The sequence below is a fragment of the Centroberyx affinis genome, unplaced genomic scaffold (assembly GCF_046629955.1).
Source record: "Centroberyx affinis isolate AG114_WGS23_722 - 3 ecotype Tasmania unplaced genomic scaffold, CSIRO-AGI_Caff_v1 ptg001494l_1, whole genome shotgun sequence".
NCBI classification, from domain to species: domain Eukaryota; kingdom Metazoa; phylum Chordata; class Actinopteri; order Beryciformes; family Berycidae; genus Centroberyx; species Centroberyx affinis.
This window is the reverse complement of record NW_027279959.1, coordinates 301994-320860: the sequence shown is the minus strand read 5'-3', so window position 1 is coordinate 320860 and position 18867 is coordinate 301994. Positions and strand designations below refer to the sequence as shown.

Below are 18867 nucleotides of genomic sequence, written 5' to 3'. Positions count from 1 at the left end.
AAATCAAAAGGATGGGAAAATTGCGAAATTTGGCTTCTTTGACGATCCGTAGTTGATTAATCACGACTTCCTGTTGAATTCTGAAGGCGGCGTTCTGTTGTTGTCATGGCGGCGTTTCAAACAGTTGACTAGCTTGACCACAAAAGTACAAAGTTAACCCTTCACTACACTTTAATTTACCTTAAATCAGCAAGGATGCATGCATAACTAATGTCTAAACTCAACATAAACCGAAAGCACGGTGTAGGCGAAGTCGTGAAGGTCAAGTGGGCAATGTTTTGGATTAACTTCATCTCACCAGCGTTGTTAGCTACCGTTAACTTAACGTTAACTAGCATTTGTTGCCGATAGCAAAAGTAAATTTTCAATATAAATGGTGTTAGTTTGAAAGAACCGGTTTCGTTTGTTGTGTTTGCAAAGATGACCGCACAGCTCCCGCAGAGGGGTCCCACAAGTGCACTGGGACAGCAAAGTCAAGGGAAAGACTGGGTCGTTTTAGGTTCAAACCGTAACGTACACAACCGTGGCGACGTGGCTACTGGACTGTCTCAAACCAAGGTAAACGAAGAAATAAATCAAGCCAATTAACGCTGGTATATCCAGCGATACCTTTAGTCCAAATAATTGTTGCTAACCCCCTATCCAATAGAGTAAGTATTTACATGGCAGCCACTAGTACAGACTAACTTTGTTAGTTCATTTGTGGGTACTGCTTAGACTTGTCTAATTTCAAATGACATGGGTGACAGAAAATAGTTGTTAAGAAACTAATGAGTACTAAGATAGGCTATCACACTGACAGCTTATACGGCTTACAAGACTGATTATAACAGTGGCATCTTACAAACCACAGTTATCGTTCAATGAAGCCATGCCTGCAAGTGCCCGCAATCGTGCCACCCGTGTCGGCCCACCAGCCCCCATTGTGATTGAGAAGCTCCTACCAAGGTTAGAGGAGCAGGAGAATGTGGACAGCACCAGGAGCTCCTTAAGTTTTTCTGCTCTTTCTGAGGAGAGGCTGCTGGCAGCAGTTAAGCTGGCCAAGCGAGATCTGAGAAGGAGGCGCCATGAGTCACTGAACAAATCACTCCTCAAACCCCCACAAGAAGACTCCCTCCTTGATACAAGCAATGTGGACCTGCTGCAGGTAATCTATCTTAATTAATAGTTTATTGTTTGTTTATTGTTGGAAGTATAAAAGCTGCATCAGCTGTCCTATGACATTGATCCCTAACCCAGCAAATTGATTCTTATTTTGTTCCATCAATGATCCAAGTATCTTCTTTCTAAAGCAGCTGGCAGCCACTACCAAGGTTAAATCAAAGGCCTCCAGTCCGAAAGAGAAGGCTGCCCGGCCTGGAGCCAAACTATTAGTGCACACTCCCCAGAAGCAGACCATTTCCCTCAGCCCTGGGCACGGCCAATCACCCCCAACCAGAGACCCTGGCCCAAGACCATTGGCCGGAGGCCAGCAGCCTCAGTTAAGCCAGGAGATCCGCAAACTGCAAAATGAGCTGGGAGTCTACATCCAGAAAATAGAAAAACTGGCTAACAGAGGTAACCCACAAAAGTAGCTTGTTAGAGTAAGCCTGTGTGATGCTGTGGATGTCCCCTACTTGTGAGATATTGTAATTAGGCTATATGTCAACAAGGTACTACTAAATTTTACAAAGTTATCACAACACTGACGCACACACCACCACCACCGCAAATGCCAAATTGTGGTTTTACTGTCCTTTATACATTGCATGGATTATAAAGAGATGAAATTTGAACAACAGGGCAGAAAATGGAGGAGCCTTTGGAGCCTGATGAGCAACACAGGTTGGAGGTTCGCAGGCAGAAGCAGCAAGCCCGCTCAGCACGCATCATCTATGTTCTCCAACAACAGGTATTTAAATCTGTGCCAAATGCAATTGAAAAGTAAGCCTTCACTCACTTGTTAGTTTGCACTATAACTACATGCAGTATTCAGCTCAATTGTTGTTGAATAGGTGAAAGAAATACAAGAAGATATAGAGAAGCTACGATGCCAAAAGAATTGGGACACCAAAAAGGTATGTCTTCAGCATCTTTACCAGCTTCACTGATGAGTAGATGTCATTGATTATTTCTGTTTTATGCAATCGCAGAGAGGTTTACTTTATGCTTTTCTCTTAGTCCAGGGCGATGGACAGGCTTGCAGCTGCTCATCGTGGGGCACTTAGGGCAATGCAGTCCTTCATCCATCAGCTTTCTGATCCACCTGAGGGCAAGGTGCCTCCTCATTACAAAGAGCTGGGCCAGCTGATTCGCCAGCTTTCTTTGTGCTCAGCTAAGGTAGAAGTGGACCAAGGTTCAGCTGTGCCTGAGACGGCACTGGACATCCTGCAGAAACTAGAGGTGAGGAGCTCAGCCCACAGTACAGAGCTTAACTTTTATGAGTGCTCAGCTTTACATGATTTATTCATTTTTTTAGTATGATAAACTGAGAAAAATATAGCAACAAATATGAATTCTGTTAATAAATCTCAATTTTAATAAGACAATCATGTTTCTGAAAATGGAACAAATTTTGCCTAAGGATTGTTTTAGTACAATAAACTGAGAAAACTATAAAAACAAATATGAATTCAGTTAATAAAACCCCCATTTTAATAAGACAATCATGTTTCTCAAAATGCAACTTATTTTGCTTAGGGATTGTTTAGTTTTGTGTTGTTTTGTGTGAAAGCCAAGTTTTTAATTTCTTGCCACTCTATTCCTCTTAGACTCTGGATTCTGCCCTCAGCAAACAGGAGAGACCTCAGCAGAGGCAAGCCCAAGCATGCAGCTCCTGTCCTCCACACAGGAAGTCTCCTCATCGCCGTATGTCACCTCCTTGTGCACCTGGGGGTCCTACCACCTCGAGTCTCCGAGGACCTCGTAAAGCTGCAGGTCCTAAAAAGAGCATCCGCGGTGAGCAATGAGCAGGTGTTTCCTTTGCCTGCGTGACTTGGCAATTTAAAAGCATTCACTACTGCATAATGAGCTGTGCAAGGACATTTTATTTACTTTTGTTAAGCATTTTCTGCTCTGTTTATTTGAACTTTTTGTCCTCATAGCACCCAGTTTCAAACCTCATAAAACTGAAATGAACATACATTTGTAGCACTTTTGAACAATATTTTCCTTCAAAGATATCCTACTAAAGGCACTGTCGTACTTGCTGCTAAAGTGTTTAAAAACAGCACTTTTACTGAGAGTGAATTATACATATGCCTTTGGGTGAAGGACAAACCAATCAGTCTCCCATGTATCTGGAAATCACTTGAGGGCTTTTGCACGGTTGTGTTTGGTGCCTCCGACTGTGCTTAAATCGTTGCACCCAGGCGGAAAATTGATAAGCAGCCATGAAGTAGTCATAGAAAAATAGGGTCTGAAGCCCAGTACTCGGCGTTTGGTCCCCTACAGCTTAGTTTTATAGGTGGTTAGCCCCTGCTGGTTCCTATTGGGATGAGAGACATCCTGGGGGAGAGATGTCACAACCAACACCCACATTGAGCTTCAACTGCACTTTAAATCTCCCTGGCAACAAATGCCTTTGTACCATTAACTAAAGCCTTTTCCACTTATCTAGCAGTCAGTAGGGGTCCAACTGATTGTCAAGAGTGCTAGGTAATTGTCTTATTGGCTGTTTGTCTAGTTAGCACAGCAGGCATTATCCCATAGGTTCCAACGTGATTTACTAATGTTTAGAGATGACCAAGAAGAATATACGTTGTAGTCACAACAGCTATTCAATATTTTCCATTTACACAGCATCAAATCAATGGTTTCATTCCACATTTGTCAGCAGGTAGGAGAATGACCTCACAGAAGCCCAGAGGCATCTCCATCCAGCCCACTGATCGCAGAGAGGTGCTCAGAGCCGGCCTGGAGAGCCTCGTCCAGCAGAGGGAGCTGAGGGAGACACACGAAGGATCTGAGCCAAACACCACCTGCAGAAGAGGACGGGCTCTACACTCTGAAAGGAGCAAGGTTGGCATGATCATTAAGGTGTTTGCCAGGCTTTTACAAAATAGTAGTTGAATATTTTTAAATACATTAAAACACACAAGGAGTGCTTTATGTTAAATTAGAAGCAATGTGTTCCATTTTTTGATTCTGTTAAAATGTGTAGCAAAAAAACAAGCTCACCTATACCTACCCAGGGTGCTAAAGACAACAAATGAATGAAATTAATTAATTTTCAATTATAATTTTGCTCATATCTGGTGGTGACCCAGCTACAATACAATGGAATCTTGTTTATCTGAACCTCATGCATCTGAGCTGATCAGGTAGCCAAACAGGTAGAACCAAATATGCAAAGGGTTATCATGCAAAAATTTAAATTAAATTAGGTTTAGGATACATTTAATGAATTGCATTTCATTGAATTAACTTGACCAGCATTTTAATGTCTTTTCAGTTCAAACTCCCTTTTATCTTAACCCATTCTTTGCAGATTTTAATTTCAAACATTGTACGTCCATTATGAAAGAGAAGTTGTTCCGGCATATTCTTTACTCATTTGTACAAAAAAGAAAAACAAGATGACTGCAACCTCAAGAATTTTGCTGCTTTTTGAGCAAAGTTCTTTCGACAGCTAATAACATTAATAATATTCCATATTAAGCTTTTTTCTTTATACGATTATGTATAGTATCTAGTACATTCTGGGTTGTTGTTTTTTTCATATAAAGCATATCCAGATGCGAGATGCAGGTTTCCAGCAGCCTACAGTCTCCTCTCGGCTTAGAGTGAACCAACTACCTCAAAAAGAGCAGTCTGTGCCCTGGATACCTACATCCCCTCACTCTCCTCCACAACGGTGAGCCTTTTCTCAATCTTCCCAGGCTGATGACACACTAGAGGACTTTTACAATCCTAACCAAATTTGAAAACGCGGGTTGTTCCAAATTAAAGAGTGTCAAAAATGCTGATGTGTGATACCTGCCGTTAAATTAACAAAATGTTAAAACCTCTTGAAACGTCAGCCAAAAAACAGGGCTTTCTTGGGCTTTCTTGTAGTTAATATTTTTCAAATGACATTGCCAGAAAAAACAGTAGATATGAACAATACCTAGAAATCATGATCCATATCACGGATCGTGATACTGCCTGAAAGATCATATGATAGGATATGATATTTTTGCCATATCGCCCACTCCTGGATTAACAGGATATTACATTCAAAATAAGTTTGACTTGACAGAGTTTCTGTTTTGAGAATTTCTTCCACTTTACTCCCTGCACCATGGACAGATCACCAGTCCAAAAAGGTCAAAACTCCAGCAACACTTGTAGTATATAGAACAACTGACCCTGATGAAGGCCACACGCCAAAACGCGTTGGTCTAACAATAAAGTTGTTCTATATACTACAAGTGTTGTTGGAGTTTTTACCTTTTTAGACCATTTTCCCTTTTTGCAAGTAGGTGAAGTTGTGCCAGAAACCCCTCCTCTGCTTCAGTTCAGATCAGATCCAGTCACACAGACAGGCGAACACTCTGTAAACCCCTCACACTACCAGAAAATCTCATTCTCATTCTCTCATTCCTCTGATATGAATCTCAGCAGATCCCCTCAAAGGAGTAGACCTGAACCTCGATGTCTCTTCTCACCCCTGAAGCCATCACCAAGCCCCCTGAAGCAGAGTGTGGCCAGGGGGTTGGGAGCAGAACAGGTCTTGAGCTCGGGCAAGAAGAAACAAGCCCAAAATGAAGCTCTAAGGTCAAGCACCCCTCCTACAGCACTCAACTTGATTTCAATCACTTCTGCTAATCACGTATTTCAGGATGAGCCAATGTGTTTTTTTTGTTTTGTTTTTGTTTTTTTGTTTTTTTTTCTCAAAATGAGTAATAGTTTTCTGTGCGTCAGATTATAGCCTGTGTCTGTTTTGCCAGATAGTAAAGAGGACTGAATCTAGACAGTGCCTTAAGAAAAGGGATTAATTTGTCCTCTTACTGTAGTCACTGAGTCATTTAAAACCCCCATGTCAGACCGCACTTGCTGGAAGCCACAGGCAATACTCTGATTCCAATTCAGAGTTAATTCTTTCCAATAAATTAAATCTAGGTGCCTGGTAGATTGAGGCCATTTTTCTTTTTCCGTGATTAATAGTTGGCCTGTTTTAGTGCTCTTAAAGACCCTGCTGATTGAGTGTTCCACGTATTTTTCTGTTTAATCAAATCTTAATTACTACAATTGTGCTTTCTAATTAATCAGGCCAGCAGCCTGATTTTAGAGATGAGGATTATAAGTTATTTATGGGAAATACTAATTGAACTTGAATTTTGCGTTGTATGATTATTAATGGTTTGATACAGGCAAGCCTGGTTGGATAAGGTGACCATGCAGAGGCTGAAAGAGCTCAACCAGCTGAGTAAAGAAGAGTCAGAACGCATCCAGAGATTAAGGTAGTAACATTATTACAGGTTTGGGAGACTCCTTCATCTTTACTGCAGCACAGCTACTGTGCATACTTTATAATTCAGCACTTAATTTAAAGAAAAAAACAAAAACAAACAGGATTATTGGCATGCACAACCTAAAATATACCTTAAAAGCAATGCAGTCGAGTAGAATAAAACAGCTACTGTATTGATCCCAAAAGGAAATTGGGTTCTCAAACAGCAACTGCTATAGACAGTATGTAGGCACTGCTCATGTCAAGTTCATCAAATGAATCTCTCATGAGTTATTATGCCCTGAGCAGATCTCAGCCAGAGTAGCTGTGAGTAGTGTGTCAGGCCTGGCAGATTCGCTCATTCACTTCTACAGTGAAACAAGCCAGGATGAATTCACTAAAACGTCCACCATGTCTGTCCCTATTCACAGTGGTGGTGGAGAGTGACAGTTTTGGCCTTGTTGGATAGCAGAAAGTGTTGCAATTGAGGCAAACAGAGAGCCAGACAAATATACCAGGCTAGACTAGACTGTTTTATTTAGAATCTCCTCAGGATAGAAAACCAATTTACATGTGTTCGATTATCATGCATGAAAGGAGTCGTCCAGAACTTTTTTTCAGCCATGTGAATGGCTGATCAGCATTAACAGGGATGTTAAGTTAGTATGTTGATTTACATTGATTTACCATCTACCACTGAAAATCAGGGGTCATCAAGTTGGGTTAAAAAACTAAAAAAACAAAACAAATTTGAAGCTTGGGTTCATCACAAAAAGTTCAAGTGATTTCAGTAATGCTGACTAGGTCTTTGTGATAAACATCTCATTCTGTCTCTGAAGATTACAGCTGTCTGCTGCAGAACCTCTCTTGTGACAGCCTGCATCCTGGTTGTGTTTTTGGGTTACAGGTTTGACGTGGGCTCGCCAACTCAGTGGGCTGAGAAAGCTGAGCAGAAGGCCAGAGAGAGAATTCAGCCTCTTTTGGATGAGGCGCAGGTAGGTAGAATAGCTCAGCTCTGCCTCCTTTTCACACACCAGCTATTTTTATGCGTGTCACTTCTTGCATAGCACCAGATTTTCCTTCTCTAATATGTCACCCGAAACGGGGGGGGGGGGGGGGGGGAATCAATACATCTTATTTGTCATTGAAAAATCCATACAGCAGGTATTTACCGTCAGATTTTTCGCCACAGTGAAATAAATAGTGATTTTCTGACTACCAGCCTTATTGTTTATGGGCTAAAAGGGAGTAATGGATGTGTACCGTGGACTGATGGGAGTGAGCTTGTTTTTGTCTGTTTACCTCAGCAGATTGGCGAGTCCAGGAACAGGAGCAGCTCCTCACTAAGGAACAGGCTGTCTGAGCAGGCTGCAGAGAGGGTGAGCTTCACTGCTGTTGCCAAAAAAGTCACTGGACAGAGCAGTGTTGGCTCTGCTACTGAATAAACCATGAATTGGGTATCGTGGCTATACTGAAACAACCATAATAGAACAATTGTAATATTATGCACAAAATTATGATATGTATGTATATGATATGTATATTTGCAGGCAGCAGAGAGTGCTGAGCAGCTGAGCGAGGCCCTTCTGGAAGATTTGTTGGAGGACGCTGCACGGGCGGCGTGGGCGGCTCAGACAGACAAACAGTTGGAGGGCATGGCCCACTGTGGGCTCCAGACCCCCACCCTGGAGAGTATGCTGCTGCGCATGGAAGAGATGCAGGTGAGCGCTGCTCTACAGAAAGCCATATCACTGAAAGGTCATGGTGGAACCCAAAAGGTCACCCTTGGTCGGTTTGCTATTTGCAGTGAGCTGTTATGACAGCTGTGGTTGGGCGGTGCTGGGAGAGATACAGCCGGATACAGCATCTCGCCTTGATGATGAGGCTCTGTCTGGTTGCCTTCACAGTTTGTCTTGTCTCACTATTGGCAGCTGGACAATACGCTGATAAAATGTTTGTCTCTCTTCCCCTGTGCGTCTGAGCAGAAGGATCAGGAAGAAGTGAGGAGGCGGTTTTCCACTATCACCTATTCAGACCCTCTTTACTGGGACCGAGTTGAAGCAACAGGTGAGAACATGAATCATATGTGAATCATATGATCTTCCCTGTTGAAATAAAAACAACACTGTTTATCTTCTGTAACAGCACAGTCAATAAGAAATGTCCTCTCTATTTATATTGGACTATTGATTTTGACCTGAATTTCCTTCATGTGTCCTGCAGGTGGAGATAGTGTGACAGTTGATTGGGGGAAGTGAATTCTTGTCATTCTGACTATGCTCTTCTTCTTTTTTCTGTTATTCTGCCCCAACCCACCCCAACCCCTCTCTCTCTCTCACACACACACACACACTACTGCTGCTGCCACCACCTCCTCCCCCCCTTTCTTCTCTTCTTTCTGTTCTTCCCAGGACCCCAGCGTCATGCTCTGGGCTCCAGGCCAGTCTCTCCTCAGCCAATTAGGCTCACAAGGCCAGTGCTGAGGCACAGCACTGCTGCTGATATTGTCCTAGAGAAACCTGTGGAGATTGGGTGGGTTACTATGTCCTTTCCCCCTTTTTTCACTCAATTCATTTTTATTTCTCATCGTTTGCTGATTGCTTCCTTTCCTGCTATTTTAATTTACTTTAAAGAGACACTCAGATTTTCGAGTGTGGTCCAAATGCTAAGTGATAATACATGGTGTCTAGTACCAGTGTATGACGCCATTTAACTTGCTTCCAAATCACGCTACCACTGGCCAAGCACAATACTGTTAGACAATGTTGTCAGACAAGTGCATAAACTTGCTTAAACTTCAAGACATACTGACGCAATATATAACCTTCTTTTTAAAAAACATAAATATGATAAAGGGTGGATTTTGATGACTTGGAAAATTCCAGGTCACAGGGTTCTCAAAAGTTTGAGGATGGCTGAAGTTATACACTTCATCGCCTCTCCCACCAGGAGACCTTGCTCCCTCCCACAAAACCTGCTTGGTGGCTTCCCTACCCAGGGCAGAGTCTATTCCTGACTCTGGCAGCACACTCCGCAGAGAGAGCCTCTTCTGCCCAGGGCTTTGGCTGCAGCTGCCGTACTGCTTAAATTAATGAGGAACATGGAAGGAAGAAGAAAGAGGGACGGAAAGATAGGGAGCCAACACTGATGGTGGAAGGACTGCAAGTTGTTGACAGAGAAATGCCAGCATGATATAGCTTCTAACAAATTCAAGCAGTGCCATTAGCAAATTAAAGCCAGTCAGTCATGCAGTGCCCCAGGTCCAGCTCCCTCAGTAGAAACTTTGCCCTGGGATCCTCTGCCTGTGACTCATTTCATACTCTGTTTGTCTTCTTTACGCTATCAACTAATGGCTCTATTTTTGTTGACAAACATAACACAGGCAGTTGAAATCAACTATTTACTGTCTAGTCTGAAGAGATTTTTTTTTCCAGAGGTATCCAGCCTTGTCTCTTCTTAATTGGGACGATGTCATTTGAGCTCTGCCTGCCGGCTTGCTCTGAAGCTCCCTTGTCTAAGACTGTGCCAGTAGACCCAGGCCAAACGTCTGTCTGTCTTTTATCCCCAGTCTACCGAATTACACGGTCCAGTGCAGATTTTATACTGCAGTGAAATGGCCGGCCATTTCATTGTTTTTTTTCTGACTTAAAACAACAAGATAGTGGCCTGATCCCAGCTATATTGTGTCTTTTTTTAATTGCAAATCAGACATACAAAACAGCACAAGACTACAAAGAACAACAAGAACTAAAAAAAATAGGTGACAGTATACAGGGACGAAAGAGAAAGCAAGTGAATTACACTGGAACATAGACTAGACAAACACTAAATATAAGATAAATTGAATTTGGGTATTGATAATGCTATACATTATAAAATCTGATTATAAAACTCTACCAGAAGGCCATGGAGGTGCAGGACGCAGTCAAGCGGGTGCAGTGATGATTAGAGAAGACTGTTAGAGAAGACATCTTATCCAAGGTTGCTGATGTAATGTTACCTTGATTTGAGTTTTTTGTTTTTGTTGTCTGGTGGTTCTTGCCCAGGTACCTAGGAGGGTGCTACCGCATCTTCAGGTTTAGTTATGTGAGTTGGATATTTGGATTGGGATATAACAATAATAACAATGGTGACATTATACAAATATTAACAAGAACAACAGATGGATAAGTATATTGAAGTTGCAGGAAAGAGTGTGTGAGTGTGAATAAGTGTGTGTACAGTGTGTGCTGAAACAGCTTTGTATTGACAAGCGCTATGTGTGTGCAAAGTGCCTGCATAATATTTTGTGTGTCTGAGATTGCTTGCCATGCAGTAATTGTACTCAGTCTCTTTTGAAAAACAATTACCATCGATTCCAATACATTGTCGACATTAGTCACCTCATCCCCACTCTGAATGAAGACCCAACGTGTTCAAGGGTTACTCTCCACCCCTTTGAGAGAATAAATGGCTGAGTACTTAATGTGGAATGTGCCAAGTGGCTATGGGAGTTTTTCCTCCCATTTATTTAACACATGTTCTGAGCACCTGTTTCAAAGGGGCTGACAGAGAAAGTTGATGCCAATAAAGGTTACACTATGGTCAGTGGCTCCTAGTACAAGCAGATGGTCTCCTGGGAGATACTGTATGTTGTGCTACACTAGATAGAGCTTTTATTCTTCTATCCTTACAGCTTGATGTGAGCATTTAGCCAATGTGCAATCTATTTGTCTATTTCTTAAACTGCAGTGCCAATACACCACATAATGATTTGTCTTTGGTCAACCCTCATACAGACAGTCTGCGGCCCTTTTCATCAGAGATGGTGTATCCCCTCATTCAGATAATATTGAGTTTCAAGTTTCAAAAGTAGTCCTTCAGATAGTTGATGGATGACACTTCTCACATTGGTTTCTATCTGCAAGCTACCTTTTAGAGGAAATGAGGTGGAGTGCCGTACAGCCATGCCAAAAATGCTCTTATGCTTAAAATGAACAAATCTTGCTATGGAAAACCAAACCATCTAGATTTAATGATAATGCTCCACTTTGATACCATCTAGATTTAATGATAATCCCCCTCTTTGATTCCATAGAGTAACCAATCAAAAAATTCAACTTCATCAAGGGACATAATGCTGCAGATGAGGGAATATGTCATTTTGATAAATCGTTCCACCTCAGTTATTCATGATTGCATGCAGCTTCAGCCCAGTCTATATTCTTGTGTACCTGCCATGAATTCAGATAATGAATCCTTAGTGCAGTGACCAGCCCATACTGGGCTGTAGCAAGGTGCAGACACCAGTGGTTATAGGGGTTGCTAAATGGCTCTATTAAACTATACTCAATAACTGCTCATTTTCAACCTGAGTGATAAAGCAGGAATGATGCCAGATATTTGCATAATGTATTACTGGTGGAGGAAAGAGGCAAACTTAGATAAATCAGAAATGATTTATTGATATTATGTTAATAAAATTCTGCTCTCACATTGCTTTTAGGGCAATCCAGTAGACGATTAATAGAGCGGCTGTATCAGTTCTTTAGAGAGGAAAAATACTATAGATGGAGCTGGTGTTTGTATTTGGGTGGTATTGTGTTAATCCCCTGTCAGTGTTGACTTCTCTAGTGTTGAATGTAGCAGAATGGTGATTGAGGCTGTGTGTTTGAAAAGGAAGAAAGTCAGCGCAGCCGCTGATGATTGTGAAGAGCTCATTATGTGTGTTGTCTCAGCCCTGATTACCTGTGTTTACAACCCGCACCGCTCAGTGTAGAGAGACACAGCAGGCCCTGCTTACAGCAGACAACAGAGTCATGCATGAGATCACACACTCATACACACCATTGAAGAAAGTATGTGACATTGGCATCTTGCAGCTTATGGAAGCAGGCATCTCTCAGTATGCCCATCACTTCTCTGATGGCATTGTTTGCTGATTGAGAAGCACAATGGCAGACTTTTATTTGTTATTGCTTTCTTGGTTGTTTGATTTAGAATGCTATTATATAGGGATGGGGAAGAGGGAGGAGAAGACAGTGCTGAGGAAATGCAATTTGCAAAAGAATTGCTCTCAGCTGATTTGTTAAAAAAATTGAGTGGAGCAGGTTGCTTCCCTTAATCTTACTTTATTGTTTGCAGGTGCACAGCCTATTCTTCTTGTCTCTGCTAAGGCTAGTTTCACTTAATTTTGAGTTGTGTAAAAACCTGGTTATTTGTTATTGTATTATAACAGCAGAGTGTATCATAACAGCAGATGTTAATCTTAGGCTACATGTATTTCTCAGTCGTTATGTGCAGTTAAATGGGTAGGCATTTGTTTAATTACATTATGCCCACATTGTAACACTCATATCTTATATCACCAGATATGTGGGCAATATTTCCATAATGGAATCCAATATTCCTCTCTTTACCTAGGCTGTTTTGTACTGTACTGTGTATGTGTGTGTGTGGTCAAACAACCACTGAGACAATGGAGGTGAGGTTTTATCTTTGAAAAAAATCAGTGGAGCGGTAGATAAGATTTATGTATCCATGGTGAGGAGCTCAGACACAGAACCCTGATTGTCTCCCCCTTGGCTAATACTGACTGACCCACTGCTGCTCCATCCATCCAGCAGGTCAAACAAATCAATGAGAAGATGAAAGCCTCACTCAGCCACTCAACAATATTCTGAGCCTTTAATGTATTTATTTTTCTCCTCTGTCATTTTCCCTCTTCAGGGTGTGTGTGTCCTCCCTTGTTCTCATCTACAGTTGTGCAGGCCAAATCTTTCAAACAAGCTGCAACTTGTGTTACACAGTAAATGGCTTCTTGCTAGAATTGCAGCTGTGATGGCTTCTGCCCTCACATCCAGTCGTGACCTAGCATTCACAAGCACTGTCGCCTCGGTGATTCAAGCCCATGTGATTTTCTTTGGAATACGAAGACTGCTGTGTAGTCCATTACTGAGGAAAGAACAATATTGCAATGATCCATACCCTTCCCTCTCCACTTTTCCGCCACCACCTGTTTCCTATCACATTGATTTTCCCCCTGTTCTCGAAAGCTCACTAGGGTTTCTGTACCTCTGTAGCTTCAATCACACCCTACTATCTCTGAACCACATTTGGCTTTCTCTGACTCAGCTTCTGCGCAGCCTGCGTCCCGTTTGATATATCGCATATGGCGTCACGCTTTGCCAGGTCCTCTGTTTCCCAGGCAATACACTGCTGGAGCTTTTGGATAGGAGTCAGAAAACAAACTTGAAAGTCATTTGAAGTAATTTCACGCACCTCACCATGGGGATATACAGCTGATGCTGCTCATCTGTTTTGGTTTCTATTTTCCTTGAACAGGCCAATTTGTAGGCGGGTGTGGGAGATGGGGAGGGGGTTTGTTTTTGACTGAATCGGTAGCTCATTGGGCTGTATCAGAGATTTAAAAGTCTACAGTCTAACTTGTGCTCCCCTGTCAATCATCGCCTGCACACAGACGCACACACACACACACACACACTGTGTGTCTGTGTGGGGGCACAGACACACAGTGAACACACAGCTTCAGTAAAATATTCACCACTAATGTTATGTACAGCTATTCCTGAGGGTGTCCTCATTGTCTTTCAGCCCCCTCAGTGCGCTTTATGGGGCAGAAGAGTGAGAGAGAGAGACTACCACTAATACTTCACTTCTGTTAGGGGGACCTATTATCATTCACATCACCTTGCCCTTGCTCAAACCCCCAAAACGTGAAAATAACTCACAGATAAATATACTAGATTAATCCTGCCCTTCGAGAATATTTTGTGCCAATTGAATTTCTGAAAGGTGTTCCTTGACAGGGATGACAGGCTGGTTCATGCATGCACTTGAAATTGGTACAGAAAGCTTGGGTGCCTTCTGATCGCTCCACTTTATAGAGAGGAAGGGAATGCGCAGTGTGTGTGGGTGGGTGGGAGAGAAGGTGGGGGTGGGGTGGGGGGGTTGGTTGGGGGTGGAGGGGTAGGTGCTATTGCCACATTGGTCCCTAAATGCCCATCACACAGTGAATCGAGCCGTTTGTATTGGCAGTAATATTGACTACACTAGCATGTCCATATCTGCGGCTCCCCCCATGGTGTGCAGCCCCACAGTCAGAACAGAAACAAGTTCAGCTGAGGCTGGGGAGCACAATAGAGAGGCACTTTGCTTTGGAAACTGCTGCAACACTAAATATAGCAACAAGAGTGCTGTTGCAAGAGCCAGGCTGATTTGTCCACGCAGAGCGGATTATAAACCCAGACCATGGCAATGCCCAGCTGAGCCCCTACTCACTCTGTGCAAGGGGCAGGCGAGAGAGCGCTCACACCCTCCTAAATTCATCACTCTGAGCCTTATATTGGGCACAGCAAGTGTGTTTGGTTAACCGGGCCACTGTGCTGCACTCCAGTCTGGCTCCGTCCTCAATACATAACAGTTTGCTCCTACCCCACAGCATTCAACAACCCTTTACCCAATTGATACAATGTGAATGGGGTGGGTCAAGGTAATGAAAAGGTGTTGTGTCTCCCTCCCTGCATGAGCATGCTTTTCTCTGTTTCCTCAGACACAGTATTCTCTCTGAGAACAGCCTGACAGAGGAGGCATCCCAAGATGAGCAGCTGCCCAGAGACGGCACCGTATTCCCAGGCCCGGTGGAGAGGAGCAGGGGGACGCTTATTTCCGTGCCAGGCAGCATGCTGAGGAGCATTCGGCAGTACAGAGAAAACCACGAGACCTACCTCCGCCTCGTGGCTCATGAGGCTGTCGGCAACTTCAACCCCTGGGCCGTTGCAGACAGGTAAAAGACTGACAGTGAAGGCAACTATAAGGCCATTGACGGTTTCCTAAGAGCTGATATTCACTCTGTTTGATAGCTGTGGTAAAACAACGCTCATAATAAATTGCATACATTTTTGGATTTCCTCTATAACAAGCTCTTTGTGCCTTTGAGTTTGTCACTGTCTTTAGAAAATATTTTCCCTGCACATTTTCACAATTACATACTGTTTGGTTTTTGTGCCCAGAGCCACCTTGAGACAGATTTGTCATATCTGCTATCTGGTTAGGGCCCAGATGAGACTTTGAGTAGGAGTTTGTATTATTCACTTGGCCCAGGGCTACACAGCACTTTTACAGACATAATGTGCATACTGAAGTGCTGGCTCTGAGAGGATCTTGCAGAGCTTATGGTTTGCATAGTATGCATGTCTCTGGTGTTCACTGTTGTTCTTCTCGCCCACCCACAAATTTGCATACTTAACAGAATTCTTAAGTTGGTGCAATGCAGAAGATTCCCTCTCATCCTTGTGAACATACTGAATGCATTTGTTTGATAGATTAAACTGTTCACACTGTCAGACATTCGAAGAGAAGACAAAAAAATAGAAAATAGCCTATTTTTTTTTAGCAAGTTCCAAAAGATAGATTTTCAAGTCTGTCTTTTTGAGATGTTTCTCTTTCCTTGCCACAAAGGTGTGTGGGAGTGCGAATTGCTCGAGAAATTGTTTTGCTTAAATTGAGAGCCGGAAACTGTTGCCCAGTCCCACCCATGGGATCTGACTTCTTGTGTCACTGCCTCATTATCAGTCCTACATCATGCATCACTGAAGTTTTTCAAGAGGTAGAACTGTAGTTGTTGGATTTAGAAGGGGAGATTGTATCAGGAGAAGCCATCCAATTATTTCAGTGTTTTGGGGGGAAAAGAGCATACACACACACACTCGCACATACATACTGTACATACATATACACCCCCTGCTGTTCTGACTCAGTGCAGAAACGTGTCTGTGTGATGAGGTGGTAATAAGCAGCCCAGTGTTGCTGTGTAGCCCACCTACCACCCAGAGGATCCCTCACTCACTGCTGCAACTGCCTGACAACAAATCCATCTCAGAAAAGCAAAACTTCATCTTAGTCAAAAAACAGAAAGGCATACACACTTCAGGCTATTTTAGGCTCCTTTTGAATTTCTTTGATGCATTTTTCATACTGACAAAGCTTGGCAGACAGATTTATGCAAACGCACGGCAAAGCAGGGCTCGGCTGATAATTCAGCAGTTGGATGCACTTGTCTTTTACTCAAAAATTTCCATTAGATTAACATCAATGTAATGCTATCCAATTACTGGTGCATGATAACTGAAAGCTGACTTTGTTTTTGTGCTGGCTTTTCAGTATATTTGGAACATCAAACATGCAGACTATGAAGAGTTATTCAGTACAGTTAGCATGTTAATGCTATTCATATTTCTTAATGCCTGTTACCAATATATTATCATTTTTCATATGATCCACTCAGTATACAGTGTTAAGAGCAAAGTATACTTTCATTGACTCTTCAAAGTACTGGTAGTCCAACGAAGCACAATCACTGTGTTTGTTTAGTTGCACCAACAACCAAAAGATCTGATGTTTGTTCTGGAGTTCTATGAGCGGGATAAAAGGGTGTACCCCATTTTCACTTATCCTCTATTTCTCTGCTGCAATCTGTTGACCAAATCATGATCAAACCAGAGATTTAGCTTGGTGAAGCATCCACCTCACTGGTCTCTTGAATTATTTTCTTTCATTTTACGGCTCTCAAGGCAGGGTGCAATTTCATTTCAGCGAGTTTTTCATGTCCAATTTTACTATGAAAGTCAGTGGAGAACTCAGATGGCAAAAACTTGCTGAAATTGCACCCTCTGTATTTTTGCATATCATAGTGACACAAGGCTATATTTTCTTTGAAACCACAGGGACTGGACCCATTTTATAAGTGAGCCACATACCCCATCCTGACAAAGAGTCCAGTACCCTAAAATCCCATGAAGGGATTTGGTCTCAGATTTATTAGCAAGAATAATAATTAAAACAAATTATGAAGGAAAATGAGAATAAAATCCTCCAGGATCAATCTAAAGATGGCAGCAGATTAAGTTCTATTAATTACTGAACAAAAGCTGTCACATTAATGCTCCTACATGTCACGCTGTTTCACATTATCAGTCATTATCATTTTGTTTTCATCTGTTGTGATGCAAAATGTGTGTTTTTCAGATGAAAGACTCTGACTTTCCTTTCAAATTAAGGGTTGTATATGTTTATTGAGACCGATATCAGGAGCAATCCTTGCAGCGTGGTTTTGAGCAAACTGTCTTTATTTCTGATTTCCCTCAGTCTGGCGGAGGAGCTGCTGTCGGAGGCTCTGGCTGACGTGGCAGCGGAGTTCCAGGATGTGGTGGAGGAATACGCGGAGGCCGTCTTCACCTCAGAGTTCCTTCAGCCTATCCAGTCGCCTCCTGCTTCAGCTCTGCCATTGGTCAGCCAATAGGATGTTACGATATCATGAGCCCACCGTTAAGCTTAGTCATCATGTGGCAGTTTTAACATGGAGAGTTGTCTTCCAAAACGCTATAGATTCATTTTGGAAGAAAATCTTTACGTTAAGTTTATTATTCAGTATCTCATTACAGAGGTTATAAAATACAGAGGATCCAGTCTGTAAAAGTGTTATCATTTTGTCAACCACAGACTTAAATAGCCTGCTATCCTTGAAGTACCATATTCAATTATTTTGCTGTCAATCATTTTGTAAGAGGAGGAGTCACTTTTTCCAAATGGTGGATATCTCATTTCAGAATGAAACTCTTCATATGTGTGTGTATTTATTTTGTTTATATAGAGGAGGTGTGAAAGAATGTTTGGTTTATTGATTGCTACTATGATGTGACAATATATGGCTTGATTTAACTTTGGTTTGCAGAATTTTAGAATGAAGCTGCAGCATACAAGATGGTTGTTTCGCACGGGTAGCAAGCCGTTCCCATTTGGCAGATTTGTCTCTATGGCCCATCTGTATCTGTGATTGAATTCCAATGGGAAAGTTAGTTTAGTTTAGATAAGCTTTGAGAGAACATTACGACATTACAGAGGATTATAAGATTACCCCCCTCCCCTTGCACTTGGTAAAAATCTCCCAGAGGATTACTCACACTTTCCATTTTCATGTTGGGATATGGAACTAAATTAATTGCATAGCGGACCTAACAATATGACGTAGGAAGCCGAGGGCACCGTGCATTTACTGATGTGGGTGTTTGTCCTTTTAATCTATTGTAATGTGGTTTTCTCTTTTGCTTTAATGATGAAATAAAGGGCCTAAACACAGCAAACTGCTTTATTTCCCCTTACCGATTAATGTTTTATCCCAGTTGGTTATAACTGGTGAGGAAGAAAAGCATGGGACAAGCAGTATACTGTGTGTGGACACTTTGGTTCTGAAGCACTTTTGGAAGGATTTTTGGGACATGCATGTACACTTCTCTTTATGTCTGTTTTACTTTACCATAGAGCCCTGCAATATGTGCACATTAGTTGAGATACTGTTGGTATTGACCAAATGAATCCTACATAATAATGGTAAAATAAATGTCCATGCTGAATTCAAAACAAAGAGGGAGGGAGTGTGTGTGTGTGTGTGTGGGGGG

At 42.2% G+C, this 18867-nt stretch overlaps 1 protein-coding gene across 1 annotated transcript; it reads left to right on the top strand.

The window, feature by feature from the left end:
- Positions 1-181: 181 nt before the first annotated feature.
- kiaa0753 (KIAA0753 ortholog) lies at positions 182-18663 on the top strand. Its single transcript, XM_071527151.1, has 18 exons — positions 182-558; positions 854-1147; positions 1293-1557; positions 1782-1891; positions 1995-2057; positions 2161-2382; positions 2751-2937; positions 3818-3999; positions 4707-4834; positions 5581-5736; positions 6333-6422; positions 7320-7407; positions 7720-7791; positions 7963-8133; positions 8398-8479; positions 8824-8944; positions 14964-15197; positions 17558-18663. The coding sequence occupies exons 1-18, from the start codon at positions 421-423 to the stop codon at positions 17709-17711; spliced, it is 2757 nt and encodes a 918-aa protein (XP_071383252.1). The 5' UTR covers positions 182-420; the 3' UTR covers positions 17712-18663.
- Positions 18664-18867: the final 204 nt, after the last annotated feature.

Excerpts from the sequence above, each read along its gene's own strand:
- kiaa0753 (XM_071527151.1), top strand. The coding sequence starts at position 421 with ATGACCGCACAGCTCCCGCAGAGGGGTCCCACAAGTGCACTGGGACAG. Across the intron at positions 559-853 it reads CTGGACTGTCTCAAACCAAG|TTATCGTTCAATGAAGCCAT; the intron begins GTAAACGAAGAA and ends TACAAACCACAG. Across the intron at positions 8,945-14,963 it reads GAGAAACCTGTGGAGATTGG|ACACAGTATTCTCTCTGAGA; the intron begins GTGGGTTACTAT and ends CTGTTTCCTCAG.